This window comes from Leptonychotes weddellii, chromosome 13, assembly GCF_054177405.1.
Source record: "Leptonychotes weddellii isolate Sample4059 chromosome 13, ASM5417740v2, whole genome shotgun sequence".
NCBI lineage: Eukaryota > Metazoa > Chordata > Mammalia > Carnivora > Phocidae > Leptonychotes > Leptonychotes weddellii.
In genome coordinates this window covers 59,885,695-59,902,542 of record NC_138381.1, presented here as the reverse complement: position 1 = coordinate 59,902,542, position 16,848 = coordinate 59,885,695, and the positions used below count along the sequence as shown (strand labels likewise).

Below are 16,848 nucleotides of genomic sequence, written 5' to 3'. Positions count from 1 at the left end.
CCGCTGAGCAGGGAGCCCGATGTGGGGCTCAATCCCAGAATTCTGGAATCATGACCTGAGCCGAAGGCAGACGCTTAATGACCAAGCCACCCAGGCACCCCAATAAATAAAATCTTAAAAAATTTTTTTTTATTTTTAAGTAATCTCCACACTCAAAGTGGGGCTCCAATTTACAACCCTGAGCCAGCCAGGTGCCCCATTTTTATTTTTATTTGTTTTTAAAGATTTTATTTTTAAGTAATCTCTATACCCAACATGAGGCTCAAACTGACAACCCTAGATCAGGAGTCTCATGCTCCACTGAATGAGCCAGCAAGGCTCCCCCCCAACCCATCCCTATCTACTAATCTAGTTCCCTGACCTAGACGTGTTTATTGGATATGTATGTAAAACATACATATAGATGTTTTCTTTTAGGCTTTTTATATACCACCTAATTGTAATTCAATGTGTGAAAATTTCATATTCCTACTCAATGCTAGGCATTAATATAATCTCAAGGCAATTTTTAAATATTTTATTTTTGTTTTCAGTCTTTGTGACTATTGATGTGATTAGTTTTCTTTGTTAATGTTTATTACGTGCATTTGACTTTAATACTTATTATTACATGGTAAGTTACCCTCACCTTGGGAATCCCATCTTCTCCTTTCCTCCGAAACCGTGTGAGGAGCCTGATGTATGTAATAGCTGTTCAGTATTTTATGACAATATTCCTTTCAGAGTGGTGGTGCAGAATGAGAGGAGAGAAGAGTGGACCTCACTCCTTGTGACCATTAAAAAACTCTTCATCCAGTATCCAGTGTTGGTGCGACTGGAACAGGCAGGTACTGCATTCATATGGTAGGAGGTGTGGCAGGGAAAGGAGGTGTAGGATGGGAGCTAGGAGATGAAGAGGTTCATGCTTGCTTCCCTCCCAGTGCTGGGCCTAGTTCCTGCTTCTGGTCAGGTTCCTATTTCCAGTTGGGTCCAGTTGTTCTTTAGGTATGCAGTGAGTTCAATAATGTCCCTACTACAGGGTGGCAGGCCCTGTGGAGCCACTTTCCACTTGTTCTTTTAGAGTTCATCTTACATGGGATACTTTTCCTCTCTTATGTCTTTTGCTTCAGAGGGTTTTCCTCAAGGAGACAATTCTACCTCAGCACAAGGAAACTACTTAGAGGCCATCAATCTGTCATTCAATGGTGAGTAAGGATACTAGCCATGGTGAGCTGGCATCTTGTTTACCACATGGCTATGAACTTCTTTTTACTAATGTCCAAAGACCCAAACCAGTTGATAATCTCCCCACCTACCTACCCCAAAGATTAATTGAAAGCAGTAACTTCTGATTGGATGGTTTTAATGGCCAACATTTAGCTTTTGGGTCTACTTTTGGGAATTAACTTGCTGTTCTCATCTGCTTCTCATGGTAACCTGAGAATAAAGAGCTAGAAGGAATCTTCCTTGGGCTGTTTTACTAAAGCTGTCTTCTTGATATTTTCTACTCCATCCCTCAATTGCTTCTAGGTAATTAAAAAAAATTTTTTTTAATATACAAAAAGAACTCATTGTTCCTAGAATTCTAATAATCAGAGGTATATCAAGTAAAAATGAAGGTCTCCCCCCTCCCTCTACTGTCATTTCCCTTCTAAGAGGGAACCTTGTTAACAGCGTGGTGTGATTTCTTCTGAAGGTTTGTTCCTGCATTTATATGTTAGCTGATAATGCTTTGTTTGCAAATAACAGAAACGTACTGAATTGGTGTACACAAAAAGGGAAATTTACTCTCAGGATATAGGGACCTGGTGGGGCTACCAGGAAAGGCTTGAACATCATGCAGAAGAAGGTGGGGACCAGGGTGGCTCCAGAAACTGCAAAAGCAGGTATTCCTAGAACAGTGTTCAGCTCCCAGCTCTGCTGTCAGCTCTCTCCTCTCTGTTCAGAATTCCGTGTTCCCAGCAGGGCCTGATCAGCCCAGCTTTGGTTAGGCATCCATTGGCACTGGCCAGCGGGGGAAGTGATGATGTGTGGTCACTTCACTGTGCATATAACCTGCCCATGTGTCTACACCCAGGTGCCAGGGATTCTAAAGCACAGGGTGTTGTCTTAGTGAATCTTTTTGTCATATTGGAATATCTTTGGTTTTCTAAAATCAGGATTATATAGGACAGAAATAAAAATTAACTTGCCAGATTTACAAAGTTCACTCTTTTAAATATTGTCTTAAATTAATATTTGATTTTTTTGAATTTCAATACAGACTCATTTATGGATTGTTTAAATTTAAACGACATGAAACTTGAGCATTTAATGCTGCTCAAGGCAAGTATTAGGCATCAATGAGGGGGTGTTAGTAAAGGCAACAGTGACATAGTCTTGTGTTCAAGCAGTTCTTAATGTAGATGGGGAGAGACAGATGTGCACACGACTAATTAGAATTCAGGTCAGAATGTGTCTGTTGCTGCAATAGAAACATGGACAAAATACTCCGAGGGCACAGAGAGGCTCACCAGTGGCTGGTTTCTGAAAAGCTGCAACCTCTTCATTTGAGAACTTTTGCTTTCTTTCAAGTGTTTGACAAGCACTACATCAACCGCAACTTTGACCGGACTGGGCAGATGTCTGTGGTGATCACGCCTGGGGTAGGTGTGTTTGAAGTGGACCGTCTACTCATGATCTTGACCAAGCAGCGGATGATAGATAACGGTAATGCTCCCTGGTTTGTGCTGTCTCCCGAGTGTTTATAGCCTGACTTACCCTTAGAACTCTGAGCTCTCCCTGGCTAGAGATCCTGGAGATGTGAATAATGTTAGGGGACAAAAAAGTTCCATGGTCAAGTCGGTTTGGGAAATGCTGGGTCATACACAGTTTAGGCAGATTCTCTAATTGCAGGTTTTAATGTGTAAGTGTATCATGTCTATCGCTAATGGTACTCAGAGTTTCACAAACATATATGACACTGGAGAACTCTTTTTGGGGGGTTTGTTTCAAGTAACCAGTGTGCCATCAGTCTGCCTTGGGGAGGACCGTCAGCTCTTTGGATCCAGGCCTCCCTCCATGATGTGCCATGCTTCCCCACCTTGTACCCCTGGCCTCATTAAATTTGTGCTTCAACAACAAGATGGAGGTGGACTGTAAATCCTGATTGTCCATAAAGAAGCTCCATTAAATGATATGGATTGTTTTGCTTTTTTCCTGAAATAACAAGGTTCCTTTTCCTTTCTGGCCTCGAAACTTTAGTCATGGAGGCCTGGGTTGTCTTTTTGACAAATCATCATCTACAAAGTGGTCAAAGGCTAATTGTCAAGCATTCAGTAATTGCAGGCTGTGATGGGACCTGGTAAAGTGGAAAGAGACAAAATGCCTCTATTTACTTCTTTGCTATGTAGGCAAATGAGGTTATAAATCATAGGATGGAAAGTCGGCTTTGCCTCATACCCTGACCCAGTTCAATAGTACTGTTAATAGATTGGGACACTTATCTCTACTTCTTTTCACCCCCACCCCAAACTCTTCTTGTCTTTTTTTTAGGAATTGGTGTGGACTTGGTGTGCATGGGGGAGCAGCCATTACATGCTGTCCCGTTGTTCAAGGTGATTCGATTTTGGATTGCTTCCTAAAGGCCAGTTCCTAGTACTAGGGTGATCTTGAGAATACTTCAGAACAGGAAAGTTCCTTGTTTTCTAGCTGATCTGTGCACTGGCTTTTTCCCTTCTAGCTGCATAATCGAAGTGCACCTTGTGATTCTCGTCTGGGTGATGACTATAATATTCCTCACTGGATAAACCACAGGTGGGTGTGACCTTGATTCGTGGTAGGTGATACGGGTTTTGAATAACTTCCTTGCCATTTTCTCTTCACATCTGTTAAGTTCTTACGATAAAACTTTTTCGTTAAGAAAATGCGGAAACCAAAGTTCCAACATTTGCTTAGAGCTTCTGTATGTGCAAAGCAGTGGCAGTAACGTAAGAACAGTCTAGGGTGAAAAAAATAAAGGCAAATTTGAAGGACTTATTTCTATTATTAGCCCCAGCTCCTACGATTCCCAGCTCCCACAGATCATAGCAGATGAACATTGTGCCTGGCATTCTGTTTGTGGAAAAATCCCCATGCCTCTTCTTCACATGGGACAAGGCCTCAGTGTTTCTGCTGATTGAGGCTCATGCCTCTGCGTGGAGTGTCTTATGACTCTGTCATTGCCACTGCCTTGTCCCATCCTCATCTTTTTGAATAACTGCAATCATCTTTTTATTTTTTTTTTAAAGATTTTATTTATTTATTTGACAGAGAGAGAGAGAGCACAAGCAGGGGGAGCAGGAGAGGGAGAAGCAGGCTCCCCACTGAGCAGGGCGCCTGATGCGGTGCTCGATCCCAGGACCCTGGGATCATGACCTGAGCCAAAGGCAGACAGTCAACAGACTGAGCCACCCAGGCGCCCTGAATTACTGCAATAATCTTAATAGTGTGTCTATTTCTGATCTCTCTCCTTCAGTCCATCCTTAGATCAGGGTTTCTCAACCTTGACACTACTGACATTTTGGGCCAGATTATCTTTGTTGTGGGGGGGCTGCCCTGTGCATTGTAGGATGTTGAGCAGCATTCCAGACCTCCAACCACCAGATGCCAACAGGACCCAGCCCCAGTGTGACGACCAAAATGTCTGCAAGAACCGTGGTTAAGTGAATTTTCCTATCAAAAAACCTGGAGAGAGTTAAACTGTTTCTTTGAAATTTTCTGGTAGAGCTCATAACCTCCTGGAAACTAACTGTGAGAACAGATAACCTCAAACCTGCCAAAAGTGAAAAGCCTTGGGCTATTACTTCTTTTTAATGTTTTATGATTTTTAAAAATGCCTGCAGGCTTATGGAAAGTGTAATTGAAACCATTGGAAACTGGGGAGGGAAATCATTTAGACTAAAAAACAACAAAATAAAAAAAATCAAATGTCTGCTGCATTGCCACATGCCTCCTGGGTGGCAGAATGCCCCCTTGTTCCCCACTCCCACCCCCCATTGAGAATCAGTTCTTTGGACCAGTGGTTTTCTTCTTTCCTTTCTAATTTTTTTTCTTAAGCACCAGGCACCCCCTCCTCCTCTTTTTTTTTTTAAGTAAAAGTCTTACTTGCAACCAAATATAAGATAGTGAAAAAGTACTCTGTGTCCTAATGTAGTAGGCCTGGATGTCGCACCAGGGAACCCCAGGGGTCTGGGGACCAGCATCTGTCAGTCGCTGCTCTACCTGGTTGCCGAAGTCATTTCATGAAAACTAAGTCCTGTTGCTCTTTTTCTCTGATTCCTCACACCAACCTGATGAAGACTAAAGTGTTTGACATCCGAGGCCTTCTCTCCCACCTCTTGCTGTCTTTTATCCTGCATAGCAGATGCACACTTCTCCCACTTCTTTTTTTTTTTTTTTAGATTTTATTTATTTGCGAGACAGAGAATGAGAGACAGAGAGCATGAGAGGGAGGAGGGTCAGAGGGAGAAGCAGACTCCCTGCCGAGCAGGGAGCCCGATGCGGGACTCGATCCCGGGACTCCAGGACCATGACCTGAGCCGAAGGCAGGCGCTTAACCAACTGAGCCACCCAGGCGCCCCACTTCTCCCACTTCTGGGCCTTTCCACCTAGAGAGCCTCTCCACCTGCCCTCTTCCTCGCAAATGCCTATTTATCCTCTAAAACCCGGCCCCAACATCTCTCTTCTGTGAGTTCTTCCTGTGCTATCCTGGAGAGCCAATAGCCACTTCCTCTTTAGTGCTTCTAGAGCATTCTGCCCTTTTCTGGACTTCTGTTTTAAGCTGGCACTCCACGAGGGGCAGAAGACTGCTTGGCTGTGCCCCAAGCTAAACAGAACCTTTAATTCTGTCTTCTGTTTAGTTGCAAATCTTTGCTGGAGACCAGCCTGAAAATTCATCACAAATGTTGATTCCTGCCTTGTAGTTTTTCCTTTACCTTTGTTATGGGCCTTGTTGCCCTTGTATGGTAGTTGCTCCCAGTCAGCTGTAATCATTCGTAGGCAAAGAATCAAGAAGGAATAGTGGTTTGGCCAGCTGTGTAAGGATGGTCTGGTTACCCAGTAATTACCCTGTTCTGAGTATGCCTCTTCTTTCTCAGCCCAGTGAGAGACTCTCTGGCTGGTCATACATGTGATTCTGTTATGTACATGTATGTGTAACTGTTCAGTGATGCTCAGTTTTGTATGTTGTCATTGCATTGCTTGACGAGGTCACTTTAAGAAAAAGTGCCTGCTTCCCAAGAAGATGCCTTCAGAATCTTCCTCGTCTTGTGTTTATGTTACTGCCATTTTAAAAACTTGGTTCAAGTAAAATAGTATTTTGAACTTTTTTGTTTTTTCACTTATTCCAGAGAGCAATGTATCTTCTTTTTTGTCAGCCCTCTAATTAGTTTTGGCTTTGTAATCTTTGAATAGACATTCAGATTCTTTTGCCCATAAGAAAACAGCTACTGTTTAATTATACACCATATTTCATGGTTTTATGTTTAGTTTAGGAAATGATTAAAGGACAGAGTAGCTATAGCACCCCAAAATATATGAATTTAAACACTGTAATTTCCTCAAATTTTAATTAATAATAACTTGAAGGTTTCCTGATTCATCACTTTATTTTTCATGCCAAATTGGCTCTCTGATGCCATTTAAGATGGACAATAGATTCACACAGGTGGGACTTCAGAATCTGAGAGCTGGGATGGCCCGAGGCCTGCTTTTCACTTCTCACTGTGAGCCTTGTTTGCTTGAGCCAGGCAGGGACAGGAGCAAAGAGGGCTCATGGCCTGAGATGCACGGCTGCTCATAGAGGCCATTGTTCTCATCCTGTCCACGAGCCTCTTCAGAGGTGTCCCACAAGGCCAGAGAGCTTACCTGAAGCATAATCAAGTTGTCTTCAGTGAAAAATTATCACTCTCAAAGTATTGTTGGTTAGTAATGAAAATTGATCCAAAAAGTAAATTAATAGCAGATATATGTTATAAAACTGGGATATCACAGACTATCCCTGGAGTCTGTTTTAGAGATCATAGAGACCCTCCAATCACACTGTATAGGAGAGGAACCCGAGTTCCAGAGAGGTAAAGTGGCTTGCAAGGGTTGAACAGCAAGTTCATGGCAAAGCTGAAGCTATTGGTTTAACCATTTGAAATTGTGATAGTAGACTGGTTTTGACCTTCAAATACAGCAACTTCATGTGGATAAATCTAATAGAAACCCATTCTTCTGGCTCATACCACTTTCCACACAAATCTTTTTATTTATTTATATTTTTTTCAAATTTTTATTCAAATTCTAGTTAACATATAGTGTAATACTGGTTTCAGGAATAGAATTTAGTGATTCATCACTTCCACTCAGATCTTTTGTCATTAATATCTGGAAAGAAAGCAGCATCCTCTACCTAGTACTTTACTTGGTACCACTTGAGGGGGCCAAGTGCCAGGGGCTGGTTAGACTCCAGGTCTGACTGCAGTTAGTATTCTTATGTTCTTGTGCACATGAAGTGTTAGATAGTTACTGGGATTGCCCTACAGTCCACTGGTTATCTATTGATACTGCCTTTTTTTTTTTTTTGCCTATGATCAGAGTTATGATGGAAGGTGGGGATTGGTTAGTATTCAAAACATCTTTCGCATAAGTTAATTATAGATCAAAGAGAACAGAGAGACATGCCTGAGAAATGGAAAAAGCTGTACAGCCTCTATTTACTCATTCATTCAGTATACCCAGGGCCAGCTTGGGTCCCCCAGTTTTCTTTTGTGCCTGACATGACTGCATTAAGGTATAATTTTCAGAGGGGTAGGAATTTGATGGTTTGTGCCTTCTCTTCTCTTCTCTTCTCTTCTCTTCTCTTCTCTTCTCTTCTCTTCTCTTCCTCTTCTCTTCTCTTCAAGTAGGCTCCATGGCCAGGGTGGAGCCCAGTGCAGGGCTTGAACTCACAACCCTGAGATCGAGACCTGAGCTAAGATCAAGAGTCAGATGCTCAACGGACTGAGCCACCCCCGTGGCATATTTTCTTGAGACCACTTTTTTCTTTCCTTACCTGAGTTATTCTTGCTTACCAAATGCCATTCAACCCATGAGTGATAAGGACCACCCTTGGGCCCAGCATCATGCTGAGTATCAAGATGCAAAAGTATCATGGTATAAATAGATTTAATCCCTGTCACAAGGAGGAGAGTCTTGTCCAGTTAAGAATTAGGCCTAGCGTGAAGTAGTTTATGGAGAATAAAGAACAGTAATTAAAACCATATGTTTAATGTTTATAGTAACTACAGAACAAGTTAGAATTGGGGGAATCTGTGAAGCCTGAGACATAGGCAGTCACGAGACAGCTAATCCACGACTGGGGTTTTAACTGTGTCTTGAAGTTTAAAATGAAAGGGGCTTAGATTAATGACCCTTTTTTCTTTCACAGTTTCTATACGTCCAAAAGCCAGCTCTTTTGTAACAGTTTCACCCCGCGAATAAAACTGGCAGGAAAGAAGGTAGGTGTCACCAACTTGCAGCGCCTTCAGGGACTGTCACTCATGTTTATTTTGGTCCTGAGATAAGCCCTTCTCCCCCCATGGTCATTAATAAGTTTAAGATATTTGTCTTAGAACTTTATGATTTTCCACATTAAATACATCAATAACAAGGCATACCCTCAGACTGTAAGAAATATCCTTGGGAAAAGTATGACAATTATTTGTAGTTCCTTAATAATGAAAGAATTATTCTTGTTATGATGTCACTGGTTTATTCAGACACTGGGACTTCTCAGGTACCTTTGGGGACAAAGACGTGGGCATGCATTGCAGCAAAGGGGAATATGATGAAAAGATCAAATCTTAGCAGTAAAGAAATTCAAACAGGAATTGGATTATCTCACCAAATGGGTTTATTTTACTTTATTTTTAAAAGATTTTATTTTTAGGTAATTGCTACACCCAGCGTGGGGCTTGAACTTACAACCCTGAGGTCAAGAGTCGCATGCTGTACGGACTGAGCCAGCCATGTGCCCCTGCTTACCAAATAGGCTTAAAACAAAATAATTATACCAAGTCCTGGAAAAAGTGGTGAAATTGGTGCTTGAGTACCTGGTTGGTGTACCACATACTTATGAAAGGCAGTTCAACCGTGTGTATCAAGAGCAGTGCAAATGTTCATGCCACTTGATCAGATAATTCCATTTTTGGCCATGTGGTCTAAGGAAATAACTGAGGATATTGAATGTGAATAAGGTCTTTGTCCTGTATTATTTATAATAGTGAGAAGTTGAAAATAATAGGGAAATGACTAAATAAACCATGAGATACCCACTTGATGGAATATATTCACAGCCAGTAAAAATGCCAGTTTTAAGAACCTTCAAGGGTATGTTTGATGTAAGATGAAGAGAAAAGCAGAGTGTTAGGTATATAGGTGGCATACCAGGGTGCTCTCACCCATCTGCCCGTTTCTAGCAGAGCTGAACTCTGAAAGCTGTCCCATTGTGGCTGTGTTAGTGGTATCAGGGCCATTTCTTCCTTTTGGGGGGTAATGGGGAGTTAATATTACTTGTCTAATAAGGAAAATGTTAATTTGGAGGACTGTGAGGACTCCTCCTGAAATAGACCATGTCAAGTAGTGAAGTGCTGGGAGAAAGGGACTCTGCCCAGAAAGGGCACCTCCTACCCTCTCATCACAACCTTTTATGCCTTTATCACAACCCTTCTGGGCAAAGTGGAACACAGAGGAACTTCTCTGCAACATGATCATTTTGTCTTTTTTTTTTTTTTTTTTTTAAGATTTATGTATTTATTTGAGAGCGCACACACACGTGTGTGAGCGGGGGAGGAGGGGCAGAGGCAGAGAGAATCTCCAGCAGACTCCCTGCCAAGTGCGGAGCCTGATGTGGAGCTTGATCTTATGACCCTGAGATCATGACCTGAGCTGAAATCAAGAGGTGGACGCCTAACCGACTGAGCCACCAGGCGCCCCTGCAACATGATCGTTTTAAAGAAGAAAGAATGAGTATTGTTACGAAAGTTTAAAGGGTCCTGAAAAAGATTTATTTGGGAAAAAAAAAAGCAGCTCTTTCCATTTTCTCTCTGCCTCTGTACGCCATTTCAGCAAATTGGGTGATCCACTGAGTGCTGAGCTCTTGTAGGTGTAGGCAGACTGGTGAGAGTACCATGGTGAAGGGGGAAGCATGCATGTGGGGCTTGGGGTCAGGTAGAAGCTAGCCATGGTAGGACATACATGCCAGTGGACTGACCAAGAGCATGAAGGGCTGGGCTTGGATTTTGGCTCTTCCACCTGCTAACAGTATAACTTTGAGCAAGTCCCCTTTTCTCTCTAGAATTGAGTATCCTCGCCTGTAAGGTGGGGTGTAATGCCCCCATTGGATAGAGTTTTGAGGGTGACCAAGGTGTGAGGTGGGCCTAATAGGGCCTGACACTGAGGTGGGTGGGCCTCAAGTGTTCCCTCCTGCCTTTCCATCAGTTACAGTGAGGGGTAAGGCATGGTCCCTTCCCTGGAGAGCAGCCACCTACATATTGTACCTTTTGAGAAGTTCTATTCTGGCAGAGGAGGGAGTGATTAATTATCTATTTAATTTTACAGCCTGCCTCTGAGAAAGCAAAAAATGGCCGTGATACATGTGAGTATTTTTGAGATCTCCTTTCATCCCTTTTAGAAAGAGTCGCTAAGCCATAGCAACAAGATTATGTGAGGTCATATAAACAGTTCATAGCCAAGTTGGGAGACTTGAGTTCCCTTTGGAAGGTCCCTTAACCACTTTGTATATTTTGTCCCGTCAACTGCAAAATTAATGGTGACAAACCTTGTTTTTCTTTTCCATAGGTCAGTTATAGGGATTGGGTAGAAAATTTTAAAGTACTAACCGCACTGCATATTAAGATGATCTTTTTTAAGTGGGATCACAGAAGAATGAAATACCACCAAAATCTTCCCTTTATTTAGTGCTATACTATTTTTAAAAGATGTTTTATTTATTTATTTTGAGAGAGAGAGAGAGAGACTCTAAAGTGGACTCTACACTGAGTGCGAAGCCCAATGCGGGGCTTGATCTCACGACTGTGAGATCATGACCTGAGCCAAAATCAAGAGTCGGATGCTTAACTGACTGAGCCACCCAGGTGCCCTAGTGCTAATGTTATTTTCTATGTCACTTTGACATGTAAGTCATTTAATTTCAGCAACCCCCACTTTTCTCAGGGGGACATGATGGTGATCATCTGTGCCTTGCAGATTTTGATGAAGGCCCTCTGAAGGCATCTGGTTGAAATGTGTTTTAATGACAATTCGTGTGATTTATGCATTTCAGCTCTTGGGACTCCAAAAGAATCTGAGAACGCCCTTCCTATCCAAGTAGATTATGATGCCTACGACGCCCAAGTGTTCAGGCTGCCAGGCCCGTCCCGGGCTCAGCGCCTCGCCACCTGCAGGTTTTTTGCCAGATTCACTTTGGGGTGTATACAAAAATTGCTTGGGAAAACCTGAGGGCCTCTTGGGACCTTCATGAGAGCAACCCTGAAAATGTTTAAAACTAAAATTAGCCAATGGAAGCTATCCTATGTAGATCATTGGGGATTCTGTTTCCAGGTTCTCTGGCCCACCCATTTTGTTAGCTATATTTGTGGGAAGTATTTTCCCCAAATAAAGAGAGTGTTCCTCTGCTTTTTCTAACCAAGAGAAATAATTCACAGATTCTAGAATCTTCTTCTCACTGGGCTGCCAATCTTTTGGGTTTTTTATTCCCAGAAGGCAAGAGACCTTTCTTTAATTGCCTTTTAAATTTGCTCCATGGTATTTGGTCATATGATAGTCTTTAACTGTGATGTAGTTAGATTTACCAATATATTCATTTCTGAGTATTATGTAAAAAAATACCATCCCTATCCCAGGGCTTCCCCCCACCCTCCACCAGTGGACCAAATACCATGAGTCCATTTTCCAGATTTCTTATATATGCAAGTTTATTTAAGCACAATGATTGGAAGAATATGCATCCCTTCACATTGATAAATGAGCTTATAGTGGCCATATGATTGTCTCCTGTCCTTTTTCCTCATCTCATCCTAAGATGAAAACATTTAGAGCTCAGACAAAACATTTCCTAAATGTTGAGAACATTTAGTGCCGTTAACTACAGCTCTCCCACACATAGATGCTGCTTAGGAGCTCGGTAGTGCTTTCCTTTGGAGTATTTTTTTTTTTTTTGAGATTTTTATGTTTTTGACAGAGACACAGCAAGAGAGGGAACACAAGCAGGGGGAGTGGGAGAAGCAGGCTTCCCACCGAGCAGGGAGCCTGATGCAGGGCTCGATCCCAGGACCCTGGGATCATGACCTGAGACGAAGGCAGACGCTTAACGACTGAGCCACCCAGGCACCCTCCTTTGGAGTATTTAAGAATGCTTTCATGGTCCAAGATCCTTGGTTTTCTTTTTTCTAATCAAAGTTGGCAAGACCTGGTATTTCAGAGACTTGGATTATGTGTTCCCTGAGGGAGCAGACCATGTTTTAATTGGTGCTCTGTCCCCTGTGCAGGACTGCGCATACACTGGTGTCCAAATATTTACTGTTGCAATAGTGTACATATGGTCAGCCCAGGGGATCTGTGTTCAGGCTGTTTAAGCTCTGACTTAAGACAAAATCTTTCCAGGTGGAAAGAGAACAGCTCTGATGCCAGAGGGAAAGCCCTATCTATAGGTGCTAACTTTTCCATTCTGAATTTTTGTCTCCCCATTGGGCTTCTCCCCTTTTGATCCTTCCTCCTACTGCTTCCAGAGTTTTCCCCCTTAGGGAGTTTTATGTTTTAATAAGGGTATACTGTTTTTTAAACCTTTATTAAGGAAATGTTTGAACATGGTCAAATAGAGTAGTATAATGAAGAGTGATCAGTGTCTTGTCAGACTCATTTCATTACTTTCCCCACATTTTACATTTTGCTTGAGTATTCTAAAGCAAAACCTTTTTTTAAACCTGTAAATACCATAGTGTATGTCTCTAACAGATAAGAATAAATAATCACAAGTACCAGAATTAACACTAATTCTTTAATATCTTCTAATAGCCAGTCTATATTCAGATTTCCCAATTGTTTCAAAAATGTGTTTTTACAGTTGGTTGGTTTGAATTGGGATCTGAAGAAGATGCAGACATTGCATTTAATTGGAATGTCTTTTTTCTGTAACCGTAGATTGTGTTGCTTTCTTCATTTGGCTCATTGTTGTGTTACAATGTTTAACTTGTCCTCTCTTCTCTGGATTTCCTATAAACTAGCAATTACCTTCAGAGGCTTGATTAGATTTAGGCTCAGTTTTTCGTGCAGGAAGACTCTTGAGGTGGCACTGTGTACTTTGTCTTGCATCATATCATATCCTGCTTAGTTGCCCCGTTTTCAGTGATATGAGATGGATCGGTGGGGATCAACTAGGGTTGGACTGGAGCCGTCACGGCTTTATAGCTATGACCCCAGGACTTGGGCCATTTGAAAACGGTCAGTTCTTACACAATGTCTCAAGCTGGTCAAGCAAGAATACCTCCTACATTATCTCCCAGTCATAGATCACATTGGGGATTTTTGCTATTGGTTTCCCAAGTAGCTTGGGCTGGCAATAGGTTTGGGTGCTTTAGTTCTAGGTGGGGCAGCATCACTTGCTTGTTGGTAACTCGTCGTCTCTCACCTGTCAGGTCTGTGCGAGAGCGGGAGAGTCACAATCGAAAGAGCGCCAGCTCCTGTGACGTCTCATCCAGCCCTTCCCTGCCCAGCCGCGCATTGCCCACCGAGGAGGTGAGGAGCCAGGCTTCTGACGACAGCTCCCTGGGCAGGAGCGCCAACATCCTGATGATCCCACACCCCCACCTGCACCAGTATGAAGTCAGCAGCTCCTTGGGCTACACCAGCACTCGAGGTCAGAGAGCTGAAGCACGGGCACAGCTGGGGACAGATGGGGACAGCTCCCTTCCTGTAGCAGGGGGTTGGGGGGGATGGGATGTGCCAGGTGTGGGGTGTAACTCCCACATCTTAATTATTTCCATGCCAGTGCAATGAGTTTAAGTCACCTGAGCTGTATGTATGTGCCTCTAACACCTTTTCCCCCTTCACTGTAACTGTATACCGTTCCTTAAGTTAATGTAGAGCTTTTCTTAGGCCTCAAGTCAAAGGTGTTTGCTTATTTCCTTTTTTAAAAATTTAAAAAAAAATTTTATTTTTTTAAAGATTTTATTTACTTGAGAGAGAGAGAGAGAGAGAAAGAGAGAGCGCACAGAGGCAGAGGGAGAAGCAGACTCACTGCTGAGGAGGGAGGCCAACATGGGGCTCAATCCCCGGACCCTGAGATCATGACCTGAGCTGAAGGCAGATGCCTAACTGACTGAGCCACCCAGGCGCCCTGTTTACTTATCACTGCCATTTGTGCCATCCTTAAAACAGCCTTCGCCCCATAGTCTGCTTTAAGATTTCTCCTCGCAGTTACCTGCTAACCTGGCTTGCACTAAGGAGCACAGGTGCTGCTTTCTCTGTATCTTATCCTGCCATCCAACAGCACCTGCAGCTGGAGTCTACAGGCCCCTCCTGACTTTTTAAAAAACTTTTTATTTTGAGGGCGCCTGGGTGGCTCAGATGGTTAAGCGTCTGCCTTCGGCTCAGGTCATGATCCCAGGGTCCTGGGATCGAGTCCCGCATCGGGCTCCCTGCTCAGCGGGGAGCCTGCTTCTCTCTCTCTGCCTCTCTCTCTCATGAATAAATAAATAAAATCTTAAAAAAAAAATAAAAAACTTTATATTTTGAAATAATTATGGATTCATGGAAAATTGCAAATTACACATGCCCCCTACCCCCCCCCCAAGGACGTCCTGTGTACCTTTCGTTCATTTTCCCCCATGGCAACATGTTGTGTAACTACAGACAACATCAAACCCAGGAAACTGACATTGGTACAAGCCACAGAGCTTATTCAGATTTCACCAGCTTAACATGTGCTCATTTGTGCATGTGTGTTTCTGTGCCGTTTGTTTGTTTGTTTGTTTTCTAAGTAAGCACCATGCCCAACATGGGTCTTGAACTCATGACTCTGAGATCAAGTCATATGCTCTGCCAACTGAGCCAGCCAGGTGCCCCCTATGCAGTTTTTATTACATGTGTAGCTTTATTTATTTATGATTATCATCATAATTAAGATACCAAACTATTCCATCACTGCAAGGCTCTTTGTGCTACCCCTTTATAGCCATAGACTCTCACTAATCATTCTCTTTCTCTATAATTTTAATTTCAAGGATGTTCTATAAATGGAAGCATAGCCCTTCTGACTTTTGATCACTGACTTAGGAATGTTGTATACACACAGCTCACCCCTTTTGCCCTCCTGGAAGGATTGCTGAAGGGTGAGGAGTGTTTTCTATGCCCCAGGATGTTGAAGAGGAAGGCATCAGCCCCAGCACCATATACACTGTGCCAAAGGCCTAGGAAAATTTTTGACAACAGAATAAAGTTCATTTGTTTTTTAACTGGCTCAAAGAATAAAAAGGAAATGCTGAAAGTGACAGGAGCAGATATTTAATTACATGACTATAGTATATAACCTGTGTCACCTACATTAATTAGTTTTAGCATTCAAAGGAATTTTAATACATTTGAAATTTTCTAAGTTAGCTTTTTCCCACTTTCTGGAAATTTCTACGTTTGCATGACAGTTACTCCCATTTTGCTGAAAATATTCTTAGTAGGGTCTGTAACAAAAGCTAAATTAGGGGCGCCTGGGTGGCTCAGTCGTTAAGCGTCTGCCTTCGGCTCAGGTCATGATCCCAGGGTGCTGGGATTGAGCCCCGCATCGGGCTCCCTGCTCCGCGGGAAGCCTGCTTCTCCCTCTCCCACTCCCCCTGCCTGTGTTCCCTCTCTCGCTGTGTCTCTCTCTGTCAAATAAATAAATAAAATCTTTAAAAAAAAAAAAAAAAGCTAAATTAAACTAAACGTTAATTCTTTCAAAACCCTTGTTACTCTAAAAGCCAGATCTCTGAGGAAATAACATTGTAGCTTTGAAAATAGTTTTCTTAAAAATTGTCTGAATAGTAGAATTGATTTCAATGTCCTTTAGTGATATTTGGGAGTTTATTGAAAAAGCTAAAAAGCGATTCACTGGGATATTGTAAGGCAGTATAATCTCTAGGCCCTTAGTTTACTGTTTCTCTGCTGTGTTTAGGGGGTCTTATCTATTTACCTACCCAATGTAACGTAGAAAACATTTCCCCTTTCCTCGACATGTATTTTTGACCCACTATATCCCTTAGTCCTATTTCTCATCCTTTTCAAAGCATGAACTTATCTTTTCTTTTAATTGGGTTTTCTCCTTTTATTTTCATGATAACTAGACCATATTCTTTTTTATTTGGTAAACCAGAACATCAATTCATTAACAGTGAAAAATATAGCTTTCACGGAGATCTGAATGTTCTCTTGCATGCAAATCAGCTTTGAGGAATTAACTATTGCTATATACCACGTTCTTTGTAGACATTGGCTAAATATTGGTGGACAAGACAGATTCCTTGTGCCACGGAATTTGCATCTGTTGGACCCACTTTCTAATGTGGGTGATTGCTTAGTGAACATGGGATGCACACAAGGGGAGCTGGTTGTGGGTTTTAGCTCTCTGATCCACTTAGGTTGTGTAGCCTGTGGCCTCCATCTCTTTAATAGGGACCTGTCTACCATTGGACGGGGGACAGATTGAGTCTAAATATCATGTCACCTCCTTGCCTAGTCAACACTGGATGCATCCATTTCTTCAATCTTTTCTCCCAAGAATTCTTTTTTTTTTTTTTTAACATGGTGGCATTTGATTGCTTACTTATTTCCAGGTCA

General features: G+C 42.3%; 1 protein-coding gene across 13 annotated transcripts in view; it reads left to right on the top strand.

The window, feature by feature from the left end:
• Positions 1-16,848, top strand: part of DEPDC5 (DEP domain containing 5, GATOR1 subcomplex subunit) — a 122,333-nt gene that overhangs the window by 38,028 nt on the left and 67,457 nt on the right. For all 13 annotated transcript variants that reach the window (XR_014139732.1, XR_014139733.1, XR_014139735.1 and 10 more), the window contains exons 13-21: positions 724-827; positions 1,110-1,184; positions 2,554-2,688; positions 3,514-3,575; positions 3,701-3,774; positions 8,411-8,480; positions 10,582-10,618; positions 11,306-11,426; positions 13,677-13,897. Coding sequence is in view for 9 of the 13 variants with exons in the window: in XM_081801751.1 (XP_081657877.1) it covers positions 724-827; positions 1,110-1,184; positions 2,554-2,688; positions 3,514-3,575; positions 3,701-3,774; positions 8,411-8,480; positions 10,582-10,618; positions 11,306-11,426; positions 13,677-13,897 (899 nt within the window). In the remaining 4 variants the exon portion in view is untranslated. The remainder of the gene's footprint in view (positions 1-723; positions 828-1,109; positions 1,185-2,553; positions 2,689-3,513; positions 3,576-3,700; positions 3,775-8,410; positions 8,481-10,581; positions 10,619-11,305; positions 11,427-13,676; positions 13,898-16,848) is intronic.